Genomic DNA, 27555 nt, shown 5'->3' with positions numbered 1-27555 from the left:
TTTAACCGCTGGTAAGGCCACTGAACACCTGGTGCCAATGAATGGAATGTATATGGTACATACGCTGGCCATAGTCACATGAAAATTGCTTTGGGATCCAATGTATGTCATAGGACCCCAATTAGCATATTTGAATGAGGGTCCCGCCTGAAACAGATGAAGACCTGGAAGGTCCATTCGGAGGTCCCCAGAAAAATGATGGCGAGTGGGAATGGAGCTCGAACAGGGCAGTAGTACAGCACTGTGATTTTCGGGCCACTACTGTCCCTTTACAGAGCGAATTAAAATTGCCCCCACATTGTTAGAAGTACCATTTCATCCACTGCCACTAATTATCATGTCCCACATAAAAATATATTGAAGATCTTATTGCACACACACATTGAGGTACCTTCCAGTGAGGTCAGCATAAATCCAGAATGACTTTTTAAAATCATTTGTGCAGTTTTCATCATGTTTCACCAGAGATCCACCAAGATAATCCTGCAAATGTAGAGATGGTTGAAATGTATAAGAAGGTATGGAATATGAAAAGGCAAGTTATCCCATCAAGCCTGATCCTTCCACAGATCCTATAAAGTTTGTTCTGTAATGAACTCTAGACAACTCTTTCAATTTCTTGAAGGAGACAGCCAGCCACAAGTCAGATAAAACTCTGAAATTTCTCCCTGATTCCCAAAGGTAATAAAATAAAACTCCAGGAAATCAATCTAATCTGACAATTATTATTAAACTCTAACTATTTCCATGGTCCCAGTTGCATAAGAAATATTGTGTTCCATCCAGTGTTTGATAATCTGTCTATTCTTATTATTACACACTTCGGTCCTATTGTTAAAGAGATTTTATCTGGCTGTTCTATAAAGGACTTAATTGAAGCAGAATTTACTCTTTTTGCTGGAAGTCTGTGATGTGCATATCCACTACTCTGTGGGGAAAACTAAATTTCTTCTAATCTCTAGACTCGCACGAAGCTTCATAATTATGTGTTCATGTTCTCTAGTTTTGCAAAGTCAATTTAAGATGAAAGGGAAGAATGGCTAGGGGTAGCACATGCTGTACAAAAAAACCCTCTCTAAAAAAAGAAACATCATAATATATCCTATGTATTAGGAGATATCTTGTTATAATTCACATGCTCTTTAGATACTTTGGGGTAGATTTTCAACTTGCCGCCTGGACATAAATCTGGCAGAGTGGATCGATCACCCATTATAGACACCATCCGGTTTTTATTTCCAATGAAATGTTGTGAAATCAATGGCATGAAAATCAGTTGGTTTCTATAACAGCCAGTTGACCTACTCCGTCAGTGTTATGTCTGGATGGCAAGTTGAAAATCTATCCCTTTATCTCATGCCTGGTGCAAAAGACTGATTCTGCAGGCAACCCCACACTAAATATAAACTGGAACATTGTGTTATGTGCAAAGTAATCTGGGGTCGGGGGTGGGGGGGGCAGAGAAGACCATGGGCCGTGAGTACATTGGGGGTCCGACTGCGTAGGGGGGTCCGATCGTTGAGCCATGGTCCGACTGCGGTTTGGGGGGCGGGGCGGCGGATCGTGGGAAGGAAAGCAGGTTAGCTTGAAGGGCCAAGGGGAAGCACTCCTGCTCCTCCTGGCCCACAAGCAGTGCTGGAAAGGCACTTTACTGCTGGATCCAGCCTTTCTCTCCTCCCTTCAGCTATCGGGTTTCCCGAGCCCTGGGAAACCCAGCCTGCAGCAGTTAAGCCTGAAAGTCTGTAAAAATCCGAGGCACACAACCTCAAAAAAATATTTAAATGACGGACGTGCCTCTGGAGAGCAGGTTAATCACCCGCCCCCCAACCCACCTCCGTTAAAACCGAAAGTTGGAGGTGGGTTAGGGTCGGGTTTCAGATTTTGAAATTTTAACACCCCCGTCCTTCTCCTGCCCATTCTGGGGGGTTAAAATGCCCCCCTTTGGTTACTTTAGATACAATTTCTACTTCAAAACAACAAAATGTTTTAAAACTGCCTCTTTTCAGCCCCACTGCAAAACCTGTTGCCCTCGGCTGCAAGTGCATTGTAATATATTTTTCTCATTTCAGCCCTTAGCAACACTGGATGCTTGGCCAGTGAGGAGGGAGGGAGGGGGACTATCAAAATTGCAGGCCAGTTTCGGATTTTCAGCATTGCTGAAACCGACAGAAGGCTGTAAGATACCGGTATTTATTCTTATATACATACATACATAGGATTAGGATTTGGTTTAATCTCATATGATGAAGGTTTTTGTTTTCTTTTCACTTATAAATAGCTTGTAAACTTGTACTACAGCTAGAAATAATAAAATGGTCAAGCTGCTCATTCCCAGAATTCTTCAGAGTATGGATAACATTTAGCAAGAAAAGGCATTGTCAACAAGGAGAGGTCTTTTGTCAGCAACGAATGCTGGATAAGGGGTCAATGGTCTCCCAGATAAGAGGGTAGCCTATATCACAAACAATCAAAAGATCAGTTAGGAAACTGAAAAACAATTCCTTTTAAGGATTGGCTGAGCCCTATAAAGATTTTAAGCTTTCCTTTACAATTTGTAGAGAGAGACAAGAAGGAAAGAATCGGTGAAAGTTACGTTCTCAATCCAAAGCGAAAGCAAGTAATATTGTTTATTTCTCTGTATGACTATTGCTTAAGACATTGAATGTGTCAAGACTCGGTCGAACTCAATAAAGATTATTTGCAACCAAATTGGTGTCAAGTTCAAGAACATTACAAGACACAGAAGCAGCTTTAATTATTTTTCCCATCCCTCCCAGAGCCCTACAGAATCAGAAATGCTGTGTTAAGGAACTACAGTGAACTTACTTCACCACCCCTCCCACCAGCCACCGCCCCCCACCCCCCGACCCAACCCCAGTCAGGTGGGAACCCCAGTTACACCAGAAGTGGCTTGTGTACCTGCCTGGAACACTTAAGTTACCCTGACTGATGATTTTGGACAGGATCAGGGATTATAGCACCATGCAATCAGAAGTTCCACTCAGGCCTTATTCAATCCCCAAGGCCTCTCCAGGAATTTCAGGGCCAAAGTTCTTTTTAAAATGAAATGCTAATATCTTCATTTGCTTACAGTATTTACAGATTTATGGAGATCTAGAATTTTTGGGGCCCCTAGTGCTCTCCCAAGTCAATCTGGTGAAATAAGATCTGGGCATCCTGTAGCTGTAACCTGTACTTCAGATTAGCATGGTACTCAATCCAGAGCTCAGAAAAAAAAATCGCCATCTGAGTACCCAGAGAGTAATGATCTTTCCTGGCTCGGGTAGCTTCAGATGGGGTGCTAATTCAGTTCAAAGCATATGCTACCATTAAAATCAATAGAAGCTCTCCAGGATGCATTCCCAATCCTTCCATACCCTATGTCTCCACAATAAATCCGGAAGAAGCAGAGATCTGAAATTGTAGGGCTCCATGAAGGTAAACATACTGCATCAAATAGATTATGCCCTCCTGTCCATAAGATATGGTAATTTTTGGCAAGAAAGATGGGGAGACTAATTGGTACAATAAATCTATCCCCCTCAAGCCTTACCTTCTCTTTTAAATTACTTCATTACATTTGCAGTTTCTGTGCCTCCCAAAATTTTAAAGTCATAAACCATGTTTCCTCTGAACCTTTTTTCCAATGAAAATAAATTCAGTTCTGGAAACCTCTCCTCGTAACTTAGAATATTATGTCCAAAGTCATTATTTTCGCTTGCTTCTAAACTCTCTTCAACATATCAATGCCCTCCTAAAGTTAGGATGGTAAAAGCATGAACAATTGCCAACAACTTATGCTGTGTAATATTATTGTACATTTGTTTAATGGTTAATGTCTTCATTAAAATAATGATGTGACGATGCCGGTGATGGAATGGGGTGGACAAATGTAAGGAATCTTACAACACCAGGTTATAGTCCAACAATTTTATTTTAAAATCACAAGCTTTCGGAGATTATGTCCTTCATCAGGTGAGTGAGTGAAAAGTTCTCAAATCGCGTATCTTATATTAGGCTGGGACATCATCACACCAATCAAAGGTGTCGTTGGTTTTCAGACAGGTTAGCCATGGAAAACAGTAGGTCCCAGTATGCTGAATACACATTGGGCCTGATTTTAGCAGGCCTGCGGGTTTCCGGCGGGTTGGGTTTCGGGTGCGTGGCCTCCGCGCCCGGTGAAATTAGTGGGTTGCCCGCGCGATCGTAGCAGGCAATGCACTAATTGGAATCACTTACCTGCTCCTCCGGGGTCCGCGCTGCTGATCTGCGCGTCGGGCGGGCTGCGCATGCGCAGTACGATCTGTCAGCAGGAGGCTCTCTAGTTAAAGGGGCAGTCCTCCACTGACAGATGCTGCAACCAGTGGAACAAATTACAGCATGGAGCAGCCCAGGGGGAAGGCTGCTCCCAGTTTAATGATGCCTCACCCCAGGTATCATCAGATGGGGTGAGGAGGAGGGGGAGGACAGAGATCTTCCACCCGGCGGGCGGGAGGAAGCGGCCTGCCTCTGCCACCAAGAAGGCCTGGCTCGAGGTGGCAGAGGGGGTCACCTGCACCACCAACATATCGCCCACCTGCATACAGTGCAGGAGGCGCTCCAATGACCTCAGTAGGTCAGCCACAGTGAGAACACGTAGTCTTTCCCCTACACTCCGTCTGCCACAACACTGCCCCCACCCCACATCTCCTTTGGCACTGCCAACACTACTCTGTCACATCACCCCTCATACCCACTCAAACCCCATCCTCATCTTACCTGCACCTACTCACCTCGCCAGTACTCACCCGCCACTAACACGCAACCCAATCCTCATACAATCTCATGGCTCTATCCCATACTCACCCTCTCGTGCATCTCTCTCACGGCCAGCCTCACTCAACCTGCCACCACCTGTGCTGCAGCCACAGGGCATGCATCGCATATGTGCAGTAGGCAGCGTAAGGCAAACGTGTCGTGAGCATGAAGGGGATGCACAAGGGTGTCTGAGGGTTTGCCATGGGTGTTACCTATATTGAATTTCAGAGCAACAAACATCACACATTATATTGGCACCACCACTGCCATGTCTCCACGAATCCTGTCTGTTGTGTCCAATAATGCCAGCTCCTGGGTATCACTATGAGGACCCACCACTGATGCCACCTATTGTGTTACTGCAGAGTAGGTGCAGGTGTATTTGCAGGGCTCTTCCACGCAGACGACTGAGAGACATCGGCGGTGTACCCGGCTGCACCCTGGAAGGATGCGGAGGAGAAGTTGTGGAGGGCAGTGGTGACTTTGGCAGCGACAGGTAAGCAGATGGTGCTGGGGCCAGCCAGGAGCAGCTCGGCATGAAAGAGCCTGCAGATCTCCACGACTACATGTCGAGTGAATCTGCGCCTCCGTGTTCACTGCTGCTCGGAGAGGTCCGGGGAGCTGAGCCTCGGTCTGTGGACCCTGTGGCGAGGGTAGTGCCCTCTGCGACGCGTCTCTCTCTGCGGTAGCCCTCCCTCCTGCTGTACAGGTGGATGTGTCACAGCACTCTGTTGTGGAGCTCCACGTGTCAGAGGTGGACGGCGTGGATGGCGAGGCTGGTGATGCTGTTCGCCCTCCGAGGGGGTCATGACTGCAGCTACGGCGGCCCCCATCCGCAATATGTACATCTGAGGGGGTCCGCAAGGTAGGCACATGTCTCCGGACCCCGGGATGAGTGTGCAGGTTGGTGACTTTGACCGTCCGGAGGGGGGTGGTGGAGGCCACACTTTGTCCCAAGTGACAGAGCGGCCTCCTGCAATGGGTGAGAGTCTCCACCCCCACCCCCCCACTGTCAAATGGACCTTTGCAGCTGCCACAGGCTGACGGCTGCAACACGTCCAGTTCAACTAGGACTGTTTCCCCCAGTGTGTGAAACAGTCCCATGTTTCCCCAAAATCACACACAGTCCCTTAATCAGGTCAGTTAATGACCTGAACAAGCGAAATAAATAACCTCAAGTGGCATCCCGCTGGCTTTAATTGCCTGCGGGATTCCCACCAGCGGGGGCCACGCACGCACCCCCGCACGTCATCGGGGAACCCGGAAGTGGGCGGGATCGTGGCGGGTTCCCGTCACGTGACTGGATATCGGGATTTTCAGGGCCCCCCCCGTTGGAAACCCACAGGAAACCCGACGGTAAAATCGAGCCCATTGTGTCAAATTACACAGACAGAGAGAAAGAGATCCGAAAGGCAGAGAGAGAGAGAGAGAATATTAAAAACAGATAACGTTTTTTTCCCCTTGCTGGTGGGGTTACGTGTAGCGTGACATGAACCCAAGATCCCGGTTGAGGCCGTCCTCATGGGTGCGGAACTTGGCTATCAATTTCTGTTTGACGATTTTGCGTTGTCGTGTGTCTCGAAGGCCGCCTTGGAGAACGCTTACCCGAAGATCGGTGGCTGAATGTCCTTGACTGTTAAAGTGTTCCCCGACTGGGAATCACTGAAGAGACTGCACGATAAAATCAACAAGTTCCATCCCACCATCAAGCTCACCATGGACTACTCCTCAGAATCGGTTTCTTTCTTGGACACACAAATCTCCATCAAAGACGGGCACCTCAGCACCTCACTCTACCGCAAGCCCACGGACAACCTCACGATGCTCCACTTTTCCAGCTTCCACCCTAACCACGTCAAAGAGGCCATCCCCTATGGATAGGCCCTACGAATACACAGGATCTGCTCAGACGAGCAGGAACGTGATGGACACCTACAGATGCTGAAAGATGCCCTCGTAAGAACGGGATATGACGCTCGACTTGTCGATCGACAGTTCCGATGGGCCACAGCGAAGAATCACATAGACCTCCTCAGAAGACAAACACGGGACGCAACCAACAGAGTACCCTTTGTCGTCCAGTACTTCCCCGGAGCGGAGAAACTACGCCATGTTCTCCGCAGCCTTCAACATGTCATCAATGACGACGAACACCTCGCTAAGGCCATCCCCACACCTCCACTACTCACCTTCAAACAGCCACCCAACCTCAAACAAACCATCGTTCGCAGCAAATTACCCAGCCTTCAGGAGAACAGCGTCCACGACACCACACAACCCTGCCACGTTAACCTCTGCAAGACATGCCAGATCATCGACACGGATACCACCATCACACGAGAGGACACCACCCACCAGGTACATGGTTCATACTTCTGTGACTCGGCCAACGTTGTCTACCTCATACGTTGCAGGAAAGGATGCCCCGGAGCATGGTACATTGGCGAGACCATGCAGACACTGCGACAACGGATGAACGGACACCGCGCAACAATCGCCAGACAGGAGGGTTCCCTCCCAGTCGGGGAACACTTTAGCAGTCAAGGACATTCAGCCACCGATCTTCGGGTAAGCGTTCTCCAAGGCGGCCTTCGAGACACACGACAACGCAAAATCGTCAAACAGAAATTGATAGCCAAGTTCCGCACCCATGAGGACGACCTCAATCGGGATCTTGGGTTCATGTCACGCTACACGTAAACCCACCAGCAAGGGGAAAAAAACGTTATCTGTTTTTAATATTCTCTCTCTCTCTCTCTCTCTGCCTTTCGGATCTCTTTCTCTCTGTCTGTGTAATTTGACACAATGTGTATTCAGCATACTGGGACCTACTGTTTTCCGTGGCTAACCTGTCTGAACACCAACGACACCTTTGATTGGTGTGATGATGTCCCAGCCTAATATAAGATATGCGATTTGAGAACTTTTCACTCACTCACCTGACGAAGGACATAATCTCTGAAAGCTTGTGATTTTAAAATAAAATTGTTGGACTATAACCTGGTATTGTAAGATTCCTTACATTAAAATAATGGACAGAGGAATCTGATACAAATGACTTACAGAGGGCTAAAATAATTTTTTGTGCCCTGAAGGTGCATTCCAGTATGAGATTGATAGTAGCTTCACATAGACTGGATGTATTAAGAGAACACTCAATAATCACACCCGAATTCTTTTTCTTTTCCATCTTTACTGATGGAGACACAATCATTGTCTATTGTAAAATAGGACCCTACATTACCTATGCATTGTCTATTGCTCACATGAAATATCTTATATTTCGTCACATTAAAATCCATCTGCTGTTCCTTATCCATTTGCTTTGCTTGTCTACTTTTCTGGAGCCCAACTAGTCAGTACTCCCCTCACCCCTGTTAGACAGCCTTTTCTGTGCATTATCACCTTCTGTTTTCTGTCGTCAAAAGCCAATTCTAATCCACCTAGGTAAATTGGCCATTAATTCCACCAATCTTAATATTCTTTAAGATTCAAATAACTTAAATCCACGAGTTTAGTTACATCCCCAAAGAATTCCAGTGGGTTTGTGAAGCAGGATCTGATTCTTCTAAAATGTTGCTGACTTCTCCTTATTAACCCTGTGCCCTTTAGCTGATGTTGACAGCATTCAACAAAATTCATGTATCAACACCCCATGGCCTTGATGTGAGATAATGTCCACATTGAAGATATCATTATTGTGAATGCATTCACTGCATACTTAACGACTGATAGTTTCCAGATGATTACCAGAAATAATACATTTAATATGTGTGTTACATATTTTTTAAATTATCTGCTTTAAAAAGAGTGATACACTTTAACTATATCTATACAGAGAAAGATTTTTAAAATATAATTTTTTTATTACCTTCTTCCCTTTTAGAGTTATTTTTTTCTTAATTTAGATTTTTAGATCAGCTGAAAAAATGGTTCGAGTGGAGTATTCTCAACTCATTGATCCCACCTCCTGCAGCACTGTGTTTATAGATCTGTATTATTTAAAACTGCGTCAATCTTGTCCTCATTACATCTAAACATTTTCTTTGAACGATTCCCAGTAATGCTGTTACAGCAGAGCAATGCTCAATTGTGCACAGCAGAAATCACCATCTGCTCCTCACAGAAATAACCTATACAGTTCATAGGACTAACCACCAGTACAGCCTTCACTTGGGAATAGTAGTATGTGTGTTAAATGATGCTCTGACCATTAAATAAATGTAAATACCTACATGAGAAGCTGTTTTAATTGTTAAAGCAGGTTGCTCTGAACCTGAATTTGAGCCATTCATAAAGCATAATGGATCGGATTTTGCTGTGAGCGACGAACAAACGGGGCCAGCCGTTCAATAGACTTGCACTTGCCCAGAGATTTCCTATGGGGTTCAGCACAGCAAATTCCTGTAAATTAGAGATCCATTCAGGGTGGCGCCCTCTACAGGGAATCTGGGACCTATGTGAACAGGGCAAGTAGCTGAGCATCCCCTTAACCAATCAGATTGAAGCATTGTTAATGCGCAGCACAGAGTCTGAACCAGGAAGTGCAAGTTAGAATAGCGACTTCAATCTCAAATCAGGTACAGTCAGTGAAATAAAGGGCTTCATTTTAGCACCCGCTATCGGGTGCGTTCCTGGCGGGGGGGGCTTCGAAAATCGGGGAATCCCGGAGCAGGTCCGGAGCCCGGCTCCAACCCGCCCACTTCCGGGTTCCCCACAGACGCGCCGGCGTACGCGCGCAGCCCCTGCTGGTGGGAATCCTGTAGGCAATTAAAGCCAGCGGGATGCCACTTGACAATATTTATCTAGCTATTTCAGGTCATTAACAGACCTGATTAAGGGATTATGTGAGGAGGGGTGGGATTTTACAAACAACTGGGACTGTTTCCCATACTGTGATGCAGCTGTCAGCCTGTGGCAGCTGCAAAGGTCCATTTGACAGGTTGTAGGGGGGGGGCCCTCACTCATTGCAGGAGGCCACTCTGTCACTTGGGACAAAGTTTGGCCTCCACCACCCTCCTCCTGACAAGAAAATAAACCAACTTGCACACTCACCCCGAGGTCCAGAGACATGTACCTACCTTGCGGACCCCCTCAGAAGTACATCTTCCAGATGGGGGCCGCCGTAGCTGCAGTCATGACCTCCTCGGAGGGCGAACAGCATCACCAGCCTCACCAGCCTCGCTGGCCACGCCGTCCACCTCTGACACGTGGAGCTCCACAACAGAGTCCCTGCCGACCATGTGTGCGGGAAGTGTGTCCACCTGCAGCTACTGACCGATCGTATCTCGGAGCTGGAGCTGCGGGTGGACTCACTGTGGAGCATCTCGTGGATAGCACGTTTAGCGAGTTGGTCACACCGCAGGTAAAGGGTATACAGGCAGGAAGTGAATGGGTGACCACCAGGAAGAGTAAGAGATGCAGGCAGGTAGTGCAGGGGTCCCCTGTGGCCATCCCCCTCTCAAACAGATATGCCACTTTGGATGCTGTTGGGGGGGATGACTTATCAGGGGAAGGCAGCAGCAGCCAACTTCCTGGCACCACGGGTAGCTCTGCTGCACAGGCTGGGAGGAAAAAGAGTGGCAGAGCTATAGTGATAGGGGACTCAATTGTAAGGGGAATAGACAGGCGTTTCTGCGGCCGCAACCGAGACTCCAGGATGGTGTGTTGCCTCCCTGGTGCAAGGATCAAGGACGTCTCGGAGCGGCTACAGAACATTTTGGAGGGGGAGGGCGAACAGCCAGCTGTCGTGGTGCACATAGGCACCAACGATATAGGTAAAAAAGGGGATGAGGTCCTAAAAGCAGAATATAGGGAGTTAGGAGGTAAATTAAAAAATAGGACCTCAAAGGTAGTAATCTCAGGATTGCTGCCAGTGCCACGTGCTAGTCAGAGTAGAAATAGGAGGATATTTCAAATGAATACGTGGCTAGAGGAATGGTGCAAGGGGGAGGGATTCAAATTCCTGGGACACTGGAAACGGTTCTGGGGGAGGTGGGACCAGTACAAACCGGATGGTCTGCACCTGGGCAGGGCCGGGACCGCTGTCCTAGGAGGAGTGTTTGCTAGTGCTGTTGGGGAGGGTTTAAACTAAAGTGGCAGGGGGTTGGGAACCTGAGCAGGGAGAGAGAGGAAAGCGTAACAGGAAGGGACAGAAGGTATGGAGTAATAGGTAAAGTGTTAAAAAAGGAAAAAGCAGGAACTAAGCGTCACAAAACAGATTTGAAAGTTCTTTATCTGAATGCACGTAGCATTCGTAATAAAATGGACGAGTTAACGGCACAAATAACTACGTATGGGTATGATCTTGTGGCCATTACAGAAACATGGCTGCAGGGTGACAACGACTGGGAATTAAATATGCCAGGGTATTTAACAATCAGGAAGGACAGGCAGGAAGGAAGGGGAGGTGGGGTGGCTATGTTAATAAAGGAAGGAATCACTGTAATACAGAGAAATGATATTGGGACAAAGCATCAAGATAATGAAACAGTTTGGGTGGAGATAAGGAATAATAAGGGAAAAAAAACATTAGTGGGCGTAGTATATAGGCCTCCTAATAGTTGCAACTCTGCTGGAAGAAGTATTAATCAGGAGATAGTCGGGGCATGTAATAAGGGAACAGCCATAATTATGGGGGATTTTAATTATCATATTAACTGGACAAATCAAATTGGGCAGAGCAGCCTTGAGGACGAGTTCATTGAGTGCATCAGGGATGGATTTCTTGAGCAGTATGTAACTGATCCTACAAGGGGGCAGGCAACCTTGGACCTGGTCCTGTGTAATGAGTCAGGATTAATTAATAATGTCCTAGTTAAGGATCCCCTTGGAACGAGCGACCACAACATGGTTGAATTCCATTTCCAATTAGAGGGTGAGAAGGTTGATTCTCAAACAAGCGTACTGAGCTTGAATAAAGGAGACTATGATGGTATGAGAGCGGAATTGATTAAAGTGGACTGGGAAAATAGATTAAAGGGTAAGACGGTACATGAGCAGTGGTGTTCATTTAGGGAGTTATTTTACAACTTTCAAAATAAATATATTCCACTGAGGAAAAAAGGGTGTAAAAGAAATGACAGCCATCCATGGCTAAGTAAAGAAATCAAGGATAGTATCCGACTAAAAACAAGGACATATAAGGTAGCCAAACTTAGTGGGAGGATAGAAGATTGGGAATTCTTCAAAAGACAGCAAAAAGTAACTAAAGGATTGATTAAGAAAGGGAAGTTAGATTATGAAAAGAAATTAGCAAAAAATATAAAAACAGATAGCAAGAGTTTCTATAGTTATATAAAAAGAAAAAGGGTGGCTAAGGCAAACATAGGTCCCTTAGAGGATGAGACCGGGAAATTAATGGTGGGAAACATGGAGATGGCAAAAATGCTGAACAAATATTTTGTTTCAGTCTTTACAGTAGAGGACACTAAGAATATCCCAACACTGGACAAACAGGGGACTCTCGGGGGGGAGGAGCTAAATACGATTAAAATCACTCAGGAGATGGTACTCAGTAAAATAATGGGACTCAAGGCGGATAAATCCCCTGGACCTGATGGCTTCCATCCTAGGGTCTTGAGGGAAATGGCAGTAGGGATTGTGGATGCTTTGGTGATAGTTTTCCAAAATTCCCTGGACTCAGGAGAGGTCCCGGCAGATTGGAAAACTGCTAATGTAACACCGTTATTTAAAAAGGGTAGTAGGCAGAAGGCTGGAAATTATAGGCCAGTTAGCTTAACATCTGTGGTGGGTAAAATTTTGGAGTCTATTATTAAGGAGACAGTAACGGAACATTTAGATAAGCATAATTTAATAGGACAAAGTCAGCATGGCTTTATGAAGGGGAAGTCATGTCTGACAAATTTGCTCGAGTTCTTCGAGGATATAATGTATAGGGTGGATAAAGGGGAACCAGTGGACATAGTGTATTTAGACTTCCAGAAGGCATTCGACAAGGTGCCACATAAAAGATTATTACTTAAGATAAAAAATCACGGGATTGGGGGTAATATTCTGGCATGGGTGGAGGATTGGTTATCGAACAGGAAGCAGAGAGTTGGGATAAATGGTTCATTTTCGGACTGGCAACCAGTAACCAGTGGTGTTCCACAGGGGTCGGTGCTGGGTCCCCAACTCTTTACAATCTATATTAATGATTTGGAGGAGGGGACCGAGTGCAACATATCAAAATTTGCAGATGATACAAAGATGGGAGGGAAAGTAGAGAGTGAGGAGGACATAAAAAACCTGCAAGGGGATATAGACAGGCTGGGTGAGTGGGCGGAGATTTGGCAGATGCAATATAATATTGGAAAATGTGAGGTTATGCACTTTGGCAGGAAAAATCAGAGAGCAAGTTATTTTCTTAATGGCGAGAGACTGGAAAGTACTGCAGTACAAAGGGATCTGGGGGTCCTAGTGCAAGAAAATCAAAAAGTTGGTATGCAGGTGCAGCAGGTGATCAAGAAAGCCAACGGAATGTTGGCTTTTATTGCTAGGGGGATAGAATATAAAAACAAGGAGGTATTGCTGCAGTTATATAAGGTATTGGTGAGACCGCACCTGGAATACTGCATACAGTTTTGGTCTCCATACTTAAGAAAAGACATACTTGCTCTCGAGGCAGTACAAAGAAGGTTCACTCGGTTAATCCCGGGGATGAGGGGGCGGACATATGAGGAGAGGTTGAGTAGATTGGGACTCTACTCATTGGAGTTCAGAAGAATGAGAGGCGATCTTATTGAAACATATAAGATTGTGAAGGGTCTTGATCGGGTGGATGCAGTAAGGATGTTCCCAAAGATGGGTGAAACTAGAACTAGGGGGCATAATCTTAGAATAAGGGGCTGCTCTTTCAAAACTGAGATGAGGAGAAACTTCTTCACTCAGAGGGTGGTAGGTCTGTGGAATTTGCTGCCCCAGGAAGCTGTGGAAGCTACATCATTAGATAAATTTAAAACAGAAATAGACAGTTTCCTAGAAGTAAAGGGAATTAGGGGTTATGGGGAGCGGGCAGGAAATTGGACATGAAGCTGAGTTCGGATCGGTCAATGCCCTGTGGGTGGCGGAGAGGGCCCAGGGGCTATGTGGCCGGGTCCTGCTCCGACTTCTTGTGTTCTTTAGATTTGTGGTTGGGATCAGATCAGCCATGATCTTATTGAATGGCGGAGCAGGCTCGAGGGGCCGATTGGCCTACTCCTGCTCCAATTTCTTATGTTCTTATGTTCTTAGAGTGCTGTGATACAGCCACCTGCATAGCAGGAGGGAGGGCTATCGCAGAGAGAGATGCGTCGCAGAGGGCACTACCCTCGCCACAGGGTCCACAGACCGAGGCTCAGCTTCCTGGACCTCTCTGAGCAGCAGTGCACACGGAGGCTCAGAGTCACTCGACATGTAGTCGTGGACATCTGCAGCCTCCTTCATGCCGAGCTGCTCCCGGCTGGCTCGAGCACCATCTTCTTACCTGTCGCTGTCAAAGTCACCACTGACCTCAAAAACTTCTCCTCCGCATCCTTCCAGGGTGCCACCGTGGACATCGCCGACGTCTCTCAGTCGTCTGCACAAAAGAGCCCTGCAAATACACCTACACCACTCTGCAGTGACACAATGGGTGACATCAGATGTGGGTCTTCATTGTGATCCTCAGGAAAGGGCATTATTGCACAAACCAGACAAGATTCGCAAAGACGTGGCAGTAGTGGTGCCAATATAATATGTAATGTGAGTTGGTCAGAAATTAAATATAAGTAAAAACTATGACAAACCCTCAAACACCCTTGTACATCCCCTTCATGCTCACGACACGTTTGCCTTACGCTTCCTACTGCACATATGTGATGCATGCCCTGTGGCTGCAGCACAGGTCGTGGCAGGTTGAGTGAGGCTGGCCTTGAAAGAGATGCACGAGAGGGTGAGTATGAGATAGAGCCATGAGATTGTATGAGGATTGGGTTGAGTGGTAGTGGTGGGATGAGTACTGGCGAGGTGAGTAAGTGCAGGTAAGATGAGGATGAGGTTTGAGTGGGTATGAGGGGTGATGTGACAGAGTAGTGTTGGCAGTGCAGAAGGAGATGCGGGGTGGGGGCGGTGATGTGGCAGATGGAGTGTAGGGGAATGAGTAAGTGTACTCACTTTGGCTGACCTACTTAGGTCAGTGCAGCGCCTCCTGCACTGTATGCAGGTGGGCGATATGTTGGTGGTGCAGGTGACCTCTTCTGCCACCTCGAGCCAGGCCTTCCTGGTGTCAGAGGCAGGCCGCTTCCTCCTGCCCGCCGGGGGGATGATCTCTGTCCTCCCCCTCCTCCTCACCCCATCTAATGATACCTGGAATGAGGCATCATTAAACTGGGAGCAGCCTTCCCCCTGGGCTGCTCCATGCTGTAATTTTTGCTATTTGTTGCAGCATCTGTCAGTGGAGGACTGCCCCTTTAAATAGAGCTCCTCCAGCTGACAGACCTTACTGCGCATGCGCAGCCCGCCCGCCGCGCAGATCAGCAGTGGGGAACCCGGAAGAGCAGGTAAGTGGATCCAATTCGGCTGCGATCACGCGGGGGGCAGACTGATTTCACCGGGCGCGAGCCCCCCCGCCGTGAACCCGCAGCCCTGGTAACATCGAGCCCAACGAGAGGGAAAGAAAAATTGGATTAAGAGACAGAGATAAAAGAGACAGAAAGAAAATGTTAAAAAATAAATTTATTTTGATTTTTTTTAAATCTCCAACACTATTTAAAAGCTGAAGGAATGAGACTCCACACTTGTAAAAGTTAATAATTTTCAGTGCCAGGTAAGTTGTTTGGCAGTAATTAAGACTTACCAAGTTGTTAAAAGGGTACTTACACTGGAATAGACAAGCCCTAACTTTTTTTGGCGAGTTTAGCCCATATCTATGAAGTAAGTACAGGAACTTCTGGAGGGGCAGCATATCTCAGCCAGCAACTTCCAGATTTCTGCGTTTAACTGTACATGTGCGGTCGCTGGAGGTTGCTGTCTGATTTGCACATAAATAACAGCGAGCACTGTTAGCCTCAGCTTTATTTTTTCAGCAAAATCCAGCCCATTGTAAATGGTAAACGGATAAGCACACATGGTGTAGGATACAAATTATGCATCTTTTTAAGTTTGTAAATGCTGCATTTCTAAGATATTATACATAGCTTCAATCCTCAGTCAACAACACTGCTGTCTCTGTGTAGATTCATATATTCTACAGAAACCCTAACCCAAAAACAGAGACATGAAAGATTTGTTAGTAATGCTTGTTTCTATAGGGCTGCCAAACTATTAAACTAGCTGCCAAGATTCTTGGAGAAAACAAATCTCACAATTTTCTTTGGAGCATCTTAGCAGCCATTTTGTTGCATCGCATATGCTGCTTATTAACTTAGGGTCTAGGGTACTGTGAACAAAAGTAAAGGGAAATGAAGGAAACCAAGGTAGAGTTAACAGTTTCAGGATACATCTGTATTAATAATCAAGACATTTAATTCACTTAAATGCCTGCAGCTAGACATTTGTGATATCCAGGCATAGGTACTGTACGCAATTATGCAGTATCCCCTAAGACAAGTCGGCCGTTGAACTTGTAAGACCATAAAAGTGCAATGGGGACAGCATTAGTAGATTCTCCATCACTAATCTATCTTCCATGAAATAGAATTTCCTCTTAAAAATATTTAAAACAAATATATTTTTTAAAAAACAGATTCAGTGCTGCAAATGGAAATTCCTGGACTCACCATAGATCAGGAGTTCCCACCTGCAGCATAGAGTCCACTCTCAGATTGAAGCAAGTGGGTCAGGTAAAAGCTGCAGCCAGGACTGAAATGAAATTAAAAAGTGTTTTCAAATTAACAGGAAAGTTCCATTTTAATGTAAAGGATCAAAATTTTCTGGAGGGAACATACCTCCAGACCCCACCCAGGGTCCACCTCTTGGACCAAGGCCTCTTGTGCATCGTCAGAGAACTTTGGTGCACACCCTCTCGCAGGCCCAGTACAAACTCAGATCGGCAGATTGGTGGGGTCTGGGCGTGTAGATTGGAGGACGTGGGATGTAGTTGTGAGCAACCTTTGTTCAATGTTTTAAAATACCTCAACTGTTTGTAAACATAAGGACGGGACTTGCATCTGTGTTTTACATGTGCAATTTCTGATTTCCATTCAGACTCCTTGCGGAACGTATCTTATATTTTGAAAATATCAGAGTTCCCGCAAATATTGAGCAGCCCAGTTGTTGCTCATTAAAAGTTCCAGAGTTCCCATCATCACCATGCTGCACTATATTGCAGCACAGATTCTCATCCCAATTGACTTCCACCACTTCCTGCAGCCACACTGCAGCTCCCTTTTAAGAGGTGAAGGATGCCTTTAAGTGGTGCTAGCCACTCCTGATATGTGGGTCCCCTGCTGGTGTGTGCAGCCACTCAACAGCTCTGGTAGCGTTGGCTGCATGCAGCAATCACAGAAATCATAAGGCAGCACGAATGTTACATGCTGTCTGCATCTCAACCACCGGGCACGGGTTAATTGCGCACCGCAATCCCAGCGCCCTTTTTCGGGGGTTATCCAATATAACCCCCAGAATCTACAGAAAGAAAATTGAGCTGGGCAACATATAAACAAGGAATGGAAGGGGGCCAAGAATGCAACCATTTGGGGGCAGGATGAGAAGCCATTGCTGGGGATGTGCTAGCTGTGTTGGGCCAGGTCGGAGTGGAACAAATGAAGCAGCTCTATTAAGGTGAAGTACAGAAGAGAGACAATGATTGGCAGATGGACTGATTGACCATCTCAAATGCCATGGAGAAGTCAAAAAGGGCAAGGAAGCATAGCATGCCACAGTTGACTTCTAAAAACCTATCTGGCCAGCCTCCAATGCTGCACACTACACCAATCCAATTGGTCCAAAACTCTAGTGCTCGTACCCTGACTCACATCAAGTCTTGCTTGCTCATCACTCCTCTCCTCCTTGACCTCATTGGTTTCCTGTCTCCTGCATTGAACTCAAAATCCTTGTCCTCATTTACCTTCGATAAGGTACCGCATTGTAGACTCATGACTAAGGCCAGAGCATGTGGAGCCAGGAGACAAGTAGCAGAATGGATAGCAAACTGGCTACTAAACAGAAAACAGAGAGTAGCGGTTAAAAGTAATTACTCAGATTGGCAAAAGACGGTAAGCGGTGTTCCACAAAGATCATTGCTGGGACCACTGTTGTTCACCATTGACATAAACGATTTGGACTCGGGAATCAGAAGCACTATTTCAAAATTTGCAGACGACACCAAATTGAGGGTATTGTTAATACTGAAAAGGACTGTGACAAAATACAAGAAGACATTCATAAACATGCAGAATGGGCGTGTAATTGGCAAATGAATTTCAATATAGACAAGTGTGAGGTGGTACATTTTGGTAGGAAGAATAGGAGGCCACATACTCCTTGGAAAATAAGAGTCTAAATGGGGTAGAGGAGCAGAGGGATCTGGGAGTACAAATACACAAATCACTGAAAGTAGCGATGCAGGTTAATAAGGCCACAAAAATGGATGCCAAGACAAAGAAGAAGGGGTAACCAAAAGCTTGGTCAAAGACGTAAGTTTTAAGGAGGGCTTTCAAGAAGGAGAAGGAGGTGGAGTGATGGAAGGGTTTAGGGTTGGAATTCCAGAGGATGTGGCTTAGACAGCTGAAGGCACAGTCACCAATGGTGGGACAAAAGGATGGGGATGCACAAAAGAGTTCGGAGGAGTGGAGTTATAGGGCTGAAGGAGATTACAGAGATCTAGAGGGGCAAGGCCATGAAGGGATTTAAACAGAAGGACAAGAATTTTAAATTTGAGGCATTGAGGGACCGGGAGGCAATGTGAGTCAGCAAGGACAGGGGTGCAGGATAAGATGTGGGAGCAGAGTTTTGAATGAGCTAAAGTTTATGGCAGGTGGAGAATGGGAGGCCATTCCCACATTCTGGAATCCAAAATAGCTGCCATAACATTCATTTTTTTCAATTCTTCCAATTATATTTATTCTTGTCCTTCTCCCATCCGTTTTTAGAAGTTTCCACACATGGTTAACAATCCTCAATCATTATGATAAGCAGGTAACATGCTCCCAGGCTTCTGAAACCTACCACAAGATTTCTGTGTAAGACAGCAACACATGGTATTTCTTGTCCCTCCCTTGACCTTCACTCCATGGCTTTTTATCTTCCTGCTTCCCACCCAATGACCTCAACAAGATCAAGAACTTGCCACGTGGTGAAATTCTGCAATTTTTCTGCATCCTTCCACTCCATGGTATAGCAAGATAACCAGCTGCCTCTCTGGATAACCTGATCCTGTCGTATATTTTTGCTTTTCATATAACTGAGGTAAGTAAGGATGTTGATAATGTGTTACGGTATAGCTTAGAGTGATATCGACACAAGGAGGATGTTAACCATTAACAACAGTTGTTTGAATTGCCTTAAAGTGATATTAAATGAGATTTGATTATGGATAGGTGATCTATAAGTAAGTGATGAATGTTCACATTAGGTCAGGACTTGGAATCAAATTTAGGCCTGCCACCCAAAGCTTGAAAAATAGTGCTAGTATGTGAGTAAGGAAAGCCTCCCTGGACAGCTAGGAAAGTTGCACACGTATCCTTGTAAGGATGCCAAGGTGTCAGATGAATACACTCATTGAAACTTCCAGGGAATTGTATTGTGTACCTACTAGACCATTAGACAATCAGATGCACATCACCACAACATCAAAAGATAATCAAAAACAATAGGCCACGTCACATCAAACTGCCAGGGAACTAAACTCAAAAGACATTAGCTTTCATTTCATTTCCTGGCACCTACTTCACTAAAGTGATGTTTTATGCAGGGCTGATGTACATGAGGCATGATATCTGCCTAATCGATACATAACTGTTCTATTACACAGGACTGCCACATGACCAGTGCTCTTATTTTCTACCATTTTGGGACTCTGAACTAAATGTCAGCCCTGGATTGATACGTCAAACCAGCACACTTACCTTGAGTCCATTCCTAATGAACCTAAAATATAAAGTGGATGCCCTGGTAAAACTGAGTAGTACCATAGGTCCTGTATTTGAATATAATCCAATATACTTTAAGGTTCTAAGTTATAAAACTAACAACACTAGACAAAATTAATGAAAGCTGACCAAAAATGTCAAAAAAGCGGACAACTGAAAAACAGCCTTGAGTAGAAGCTGACTGTGAAAAGAAGTAATTACACTGGAACTGTAGTGTTACATACGCTTGTTGTAAATTAATCATAGAACATTACTGCACAGAAACAGGCCATTTCACCCATTAACTTGGGCTGATCTTCTTCTCCATATGAGCCACCTAGTCTAATCCCACTCTCCTGTTTGCTTCCTTTTAATATTCCTCTTTTTCAAGCAACTACCTAATTGTCTTTTAAAAGTACTCCATGGACTTTGCATCAACATTGGTTTGTGGCAGAGAATCCCACATTCAAAGGTTCATTTATAAAGACACTGGGGCTGAATTTACTCAGTCTATTCTAGGGGTACCTGCTTGGCTTTATAAAGATTGGAGCCTCTGCTCCACCTTCTCATTAAAAGGCCAGGGATGCAAAGGGGGTGGAGCTGACAGGTCCTGTTTCCTGACCTCAGTGGAACCCAGCATAATGTTGTAGGCAAATACGCTCAGTAAGATGAGGCATATTAACCTCTTAAATCTCCATTTTTGGAACTTTTTATGTTTATCATGGATTTCATTTGTATTATTTTCCCTTTTCTTTATTTTAGTTTCAAATTTGCTCTAATCTTTCTATTTATCCATGGAACCCCAACTTTCAATACATTCCATTTTTACTTGATCTATACCCTTTCCTTTTTAAATATTTCCCATTGTTGATCTTTGGTTCTATTTGCCACATCTTTAGTTAACATCCCTACTGGTGCAGCTCACTCCTGGCACACAAATGGTCCAAATGCCACAAAAATCTGAAGCCTTCCCTCTAGCCACATGTTCATTCCATAACCTCAAACTATACCCAACATCCCATCACTTGCATTGCAGGAAAACAAATTAAAGTGCACAAAAATGTGTTTTGCTGAGATAGTGGATTTAGAAAGTTCTGAAGGGAAATATGAACACAAGCCACAAGATTTATTTTCAGGAGAGAAGGGTTTGAGGTTCAAGCCCTATCCCAGAACTTGAGCTCATAATTTAGGCTGATTTTCCAAAGCTGTACTGAAGGGGTGTAATGTTGGAGATGCTGTTCATTGAGTGAGATGTTAAAACTGCCTGATTAGGTGGATATTAAAAATGCCACAGCACTATTTGAAGAAGATTAAAGAATTCTCCTGAAGCTCTCCTTGACTGATATTCCTCCTTCAATAAACACCACCAAAAACATTAATTGGTTAGCTACCTTGTACTATTTGATCAGTTTGATTTGGAATCCAATTTTCTCTGCCCTCCTCTGTAATTTAAATGATTTTCCATAGCTGCCTTAATGTTCCTCACAAATCTCATTATTCCTGTTTTGTTTAGTTGCAGCTCATCTCTCCTGTATTGAAATGTCCTCAACGCATTCCCTGTTACTTATAAAAATATCAGTATTTTTACATCGATTGCCAGAAATTTGTTTACAACCTTAATTTTTTAGCTGAACTTCTCTCTCCTTTACCAAATATCAGAAGTGTACCAGAGAATATTACTTTACATTTCCTACCTTTGAGTTTTGAGGTGATCCTTGCATAAGTGTCTTTTCAAGTTAATGTATGTTTTTTCCCTATTGGTTACCTCTGTGTGGACAGCCAGTAATGACTCGCTTCCTCTCCCCTTTAGTAGCACTTCCAACCTTTCTACAGTGTGCACTATCCTGCTCCAGATAAACAATTCGTTATCTATAAGAATTATCCTTACAACACACATGACCAATTATTTTCCTAAGCAATAAATCCTCTGTGACTACAATTTCCCTGTGTCTTTTTCCCAGCTACCTTCTCTGGTTTCTCAACTACCTTTTGCATTAGAGGACAGTACCTGGTACCTTGTAACCTTTTCACTTATTTTCTTACCTTAATCTATCCAATATCCTTATATTCTTGGTTTCCCTTGGCACTTATCTCCTTTTCTTAATGACTCTATACCTGTTTGTACCAATCTACAATGACACTTGTCAAGGTTAAATGAAAGCTTGTCCACTTCACTGACTTGTGATGGTTCACTTCTTGCATCTGGTACTAGCCACTTGTTCTCAATAATCCCCTTGCTTTTACCTGTTTATTTTAAAACTCAGTACCCACGGACCAGTTGAACCAGGAACACTTCTCACCACGATGGACGTCTCGGCACTCTACACCAGTATCCCCCACGATGACGGCATCGCTGCGACAGCATCAATACTCAACACCAACAACAGCCAATCTCCAGACGCCATCCTACAACTCATCCGCTTCATCCTGGATCACAATGTCTTCACCTTCGATAACCAGTTCTTTACCCAAACACACGGAACAGCCATGGGGACCAAATTCGCACCCCAATACGCCAACATTTTCATGCACAAGTTCGAGCAGGACTTCTTCACTGCACAAGACCTCCAACCAACACTATACACCAGATACATCGACGACATTTTCTTTCCATGGACCCACGGCAAGGAATCACTAAAGAGACTACACGATAACATCAACAAGTTCCATCCCACCATCAAGCTCACCATGGACTACTCCTCAGAATCAGTTTCTTTCTTGGAACACGAATCTCCATCAAAGACGGGCACCTCAGCACCTCACTCTACCGCAAGCCCACAGACAACCTCACGATGCTCCACTTTTCCAGCTTCCACCCTAACCACGTCAAAGAGGCCATCCCCTATGGACAGGCCCTGCGAATACACAGGGTCTGCTCAGACGAGGAGGAACGCGATGGACACCTACAGACGCTGAAAGACGCCCTAGTAAGAACGGGATATGACGCTCGACTCATCGATCGACAGTTCCGACGGGCCACAGCAAAAAATCGCATAGACCTCCTCAGGAGACTAACACGGGACGCAACCAACAGAGTACCCTTTGTCGTCCAGTACTTCCCCGGAGCGGAGAAACTACGCCATGTTCTCCGCAGCCTTCAACATGTCATCAATGACGACGAACACCTCGCTATGGCCATCCCCACACCTCCACTACTCGCCTTTAAACAGCCACCCAACCTCAAACAGACCATCGTTCGCAGCAAATTACCTAGCTTTCAAGAGAACAGCGTCCACGACACCACACAACCCTGCCACGGTAACCTCTGCAAGACATGCCAGATCATCGACACAGATACCACCATCACACGAGAGGACACCACCCACCAGGTGCATGGTTCATACTCCTGTGACTCGGCCAACGTTGTCTACCTCATACGTTGCAGGAAAGGATGCCCCAGAGCATGGTACATTGGCAAGACCATGCAGACGCTGCGACAACGGATGAACGGACACCGCGCAACAATCGCCAGACAGGAGGGTTCCCTCCTAGTCGGGGAACACTTCAGCAGTCATGGACATTCATCCACCGACCTTCGGGTAAGCGTACTCCAAGGCGGCCTTCGAGACACACGACAACGCAAAATCGTCGAGCAGAAATTGATAGCCAAGTTCCGCACCCATGAGGACGGCCTCAACCGGGATCTTGGGTTCATGTCACGCTTCACGTTACCCCACCAGCGAACAAATGTTATCTGTTTTTAATATAACGGGTCAGTTGCTGTCTTTTCTATGTTTCTACCTCTCTATCTCTGTTTTTTTTTGTTTGTTGTTTTTTTTTGGTGATTTGTATATTCTGAGACCTTGCAGGTAACACCTGTCTGTCTGCACACTGATTGCCTTGGCAACGGGCTGTTGAAAAAACTGTCTGTAATCACCAAGCATTGTTCTGTGAATTATAAATGCGATTTCATTTCGAGGATTTCATTTCGTTCACCTGAGGAAGGAGGAAGCCTCCGAAAGCTTGTGAATTTAAAATAAAATTGCTGGACTATAACTTGGTGTTGTAAAATTGTTTACAACTGTTTATTTTAGCTCTAGCACCCCCTTCTCTAAGACCATAACCCTTTCCTTTAGTTCTTTGATGAACAGACAATTTTCAAATCTTTCCCCCACCAATTACACTGGCTCTCTTGTGTGTAAACATCCATCAAATCTACAGATTTCATCTTACAGCTGACTTAAAAAGCTTAGAAAGTTCTGTATATTTTTGATCAGAAAATAAACTCCCTCTTTCAGATAGTGGAACGTAGAGATTAGCCTGTGGGGTTTTATACTGTTAGTCATCCTACCTGGCCTCTTCTACAAGACCTCCTTTACTGGTTTGTTGAGTGTACTCCCATTTTGCTTTCTTCTCTCTCTATTAGCTGTGGTCCCTTCTAACTTTTCTTCTCTTGGGTACAAGCCTTTTAATTTTTCATCTCAGATGCTACATTTTTCATTTATCTTCTCTTGGGTACTTCCCTGCTAATTTTACTGCTCCCTTTTTAAATGACGTTGTCTACGTTTTTGCCTCATGCTACCCACTGAGTTGAGCTCTCTAGGATGAAGTTCAGCAATGTTATTTTTTAAGTTCTCATTAGCAAACCCTGCTCATGTATAGGCTGCTGAGCTGCCATTCTTGCAGTCTGGTCTATGATTTCCCCAGCCTTGCTCAGTGCGGGAACCATGTGATACAACAGCGCATGTGCACACACACACCCATTCAAAATTCAGCTGGGGACTCTGGAAGTTTAAAAAGACTGGCTTGGACCTGGCTCTGCACTGATTTTAAAGTCTGACCATTAAAAAAAGCAGATGCCAGGTCTGACTGTCTAAGTAAAATGAGAATGGTTTGGCAAATATGCAATCCCTTTACCATAGACCACAGGACAATATGTTTCATCTTCAAAATCTTTGGAATACCTTTGCATCAAGTGAACTACTGGATTGCAACATTAACAAATAATAATAGTTTTACATCATTATATGTATTATGAATGAAAACGTCCCTTTGACTGAATTCAGGTCACTAATCCAGCTTTCATGGTTCTGAAAATTTTTATAAACCAGTCAAGTTAAAAAATTATATCATATATAAAACTCTTACAGTCTTTGATATTTAAATTCTTTAACCGAATTACTGGCACCTTACACTGAGAGATTTCTGCTATCATTTATATAAACCATTAGAACTCTTTGATTGCATTACTGTCATAATCATTGAGAGGTGTTCTTTATCTCTGTTATCAATTAGATTATTGCTGCAGTTCACAGTGTAGTTGATATCCTCAATATATTTGATAATTTGGTTTAACCAAAACTATTAGGGCTTTCCTTGGAAAATGCACATCGATATTATGTCAAGAAGTAATGACAGACAGTTACATTTTGTTGGGTTCCACTCGGCTAAGATACTATATATTTGAAGTCCATAACTACTTTGTATTATAGCAATGATGCATCAGCAACTATCCCCTAAACCCAATCTGTGGTAGGTTCAGAGATGTAGATATAATTTTATAAACAATGCACCGTGTTTTGTTATTCTTAAGACTGTGTGAAACAAATGGAAAGCATGACATGAAACCTGTCATAGAATTGTTTATAAAGAGGTTTTTGAAAAGGACTTGAAAAGCATTATAATTCCAATGGATTTAGAACCAGGTTTGTCATTGTGCTCTCTCATACTAAAGAATTTCTTATTAGAACTACTCATTGTAATAGATACATTGGGGTGAACCTTCATTTTTACCGCATGGGCAGTAATCTGGCGGAGCGGATGGAAAAAAAATCGGATGGGTCCTATAACGGGCAGGAAATCTGCTCTGCCAGATTACCGCCCATGCGTTGAAGACGAAAGTTCACCCCATTACAACACATAAGCTGCAGCATGTTACAAGGGCTTAATATAATGAACTGTGAGAATTAAGCTTTTTAGCATAATTTGAACCCCAATATGTGTTACTCCGTTGAAATACACTCTGACCCATATTGATCCATTACAGGCATAGCTGGATTTATTTAATTTGTTCCAAATTTCTTTCTTGACGACAGATGTCATGCTGCACCAGGGATGAACAGTAGAACTCTGTGATTAAATCTCATGATTTGAAGTGAAGCCTTATTACACCATGTTGTTTGAATTACAGTGATATTCATTTCCATTTTACTGTATAAATCACCCCAGGACCACTGTAATACAATCCAATAATTATTTGAAGACAAGAAAAGGTGTCAGAGGTTTACTTGAGCACTCAGCTGCACTTGAGGTCCCAACGGAAAACATTCTTAGTATTTTCTGCTTTTGTATATTCAGAGTCGATAAAGAAAGATCAAACCATCAGTTCATACACAGGTGAAGTATGAAATAAACTGTGCAAAATAATGAAAATATTAAGTAATGTATTACCAGATGTCAATGTGGTGACACAGCAAGATGGAGAACTAATTCATAGCACCATGGAGAGAGACACAATCTTTGATCATTCACGATGCTGAGTTCCCAATCTCTTCCCTCCTATGGGGCAGGAGTTGGGGAGGGGGTGGTGGGGGGTGAAGAAGAGAGAACACTTGGGGGAGGAAGAGCAGTTAATGTCATGCAATTCCCTATTGGATGGCTGAGAATAGTATCAGCAGGTCACCCATCCAACCTGTCAACTGTGGGAGGTACTCATCTATTATATTAACAATGGTGTGTGTTTATAACATTCGAATAGTAAGTGGTGCTTTCAGAGTAATGTTAGACATTAACTTGACTGTCACTCATCAGATCTTAAGTCTCAATGCAATTCCTAATGTCAGCCACTTGGTGGTGCTGCAGCAATCATTTCCTTGAAGAATGGCAGCCATCATGATAAAGGTGGGTAAAAGTTCATTTTCTCAGTCTCCTCGAGTAGCAACAAACATTCCAAAAACAAATAAAAATGATGAGCCATAGTCTACAAGTAATGAATGCTGGAAGAGCAAATTCCGCCTGATGGATATACTGTACTGCCAAGACTGTAGATACTATCAAACCAAAACCTCAAAAGTGCAATTGTTAGATTAATGGAAGTAATAATGTTTCTATTTGAACCATATGTGAAATTCCTATTTGAAGTAGTTTTGTTTGATCTGGCAAGCTCGTACTCAAACACCCCCACCCCACCAAAAAAAAATCCTGCCTAGGCCAGTGCCCTCCTGCAATTCCTCCACCCCCCCCCCACATCTACCTCCTGCCCCCTCCCCCTTCATGGTCCAATTCAATGACCCCTGCCCTCTAACCCCGCTTGACCTGAATATTGTACTTGGTCTTGATTTCCTGGGGGAATTTTAACCCCCCCAAGAACAGGTGGCTTGTGGGGCGGGTGGGTAATAAAATCATTGATTTTTCCAGCACGACCGCTACCCGGCTGCAACGCGCCCACTTCCGCGTTTAACAAAGGCGCTTTTGGATGCATGCAAGTAACCTACTTGCCGCAGTCAGGACCCTAATTAGTTTAGGCGAGTAGGTAATTCTCGGAGCAATTAACATCATTATGAGACATTAATTCAGTCTTTTTAAATTGATTTTCACCGACCTTTAAATTAAATGTCTCCAGCATGGACTTCCTGGGCTTGTGAATTTCACCAGTGAAAAGGAGGCAAGATTTAGCCAGATCATGAAGTAAGTGCCTTTATTGCATTGCTTGTGGGCCAGGAGCAACAGGAATGTTTCTTCCAGACCCAATAAGCTTACCTGCCACGATCGGACCCCTGCGATCGGCTGA

At 44.5% G+C, this 27555-nt stretch overlaps 1 protein-coding gene across 2 annotated transcripts in view; it reads left to right on the top strand.

Annotated features, from left to right (window-relative positions):
* The window catches only part of LOC137332085 (uncharacterized), a 94088-nt gene extending 70204 nt beyond the window's left edge, over positions 1 to 23884 (top strand). For both annotated transcript variants that reach the window (XM_067995806.1, XM_067995805.1), the window contains one exon: positions 22091 to 23884. In XM_067995806.1, the coding sequence (XP_067851907.1) occupies positions 22619 to 23530 (912 nt within the window). In that variant the 5' untranslated portion in view covers positions 22091 to 22618 and the 3' untranslated portion in view covers positions 23531 to 23884. The remainder of the gene's footprint in view (positions 1 to 22090) is intronic.
* The last annotated feature ends 3671 nt before the right edge of the window (positions 23885 to 27555 follow it).

The sequence above is a fragment of the Heptranchias perlo genome, chromosome 14 (assembly GCF_035084215.1).
Source record: "Heptranchias perlo isolate sHepPer1 chromosome 14, sHepPer1.hap1, whole genome shotgun sequence".
Lineage (NCBI taxonomy): Eukaryota > Metazoa > Chordata > Chondrichthyes > Hexanchiformes > Hexanchidae > Heptranchias > Heptranchias perlo.
The sequence above is the reverse complement of the archived record's forward strand: the minus strand, read 5'-3'. Positions and strand labels throughout refer to the sequence as shown.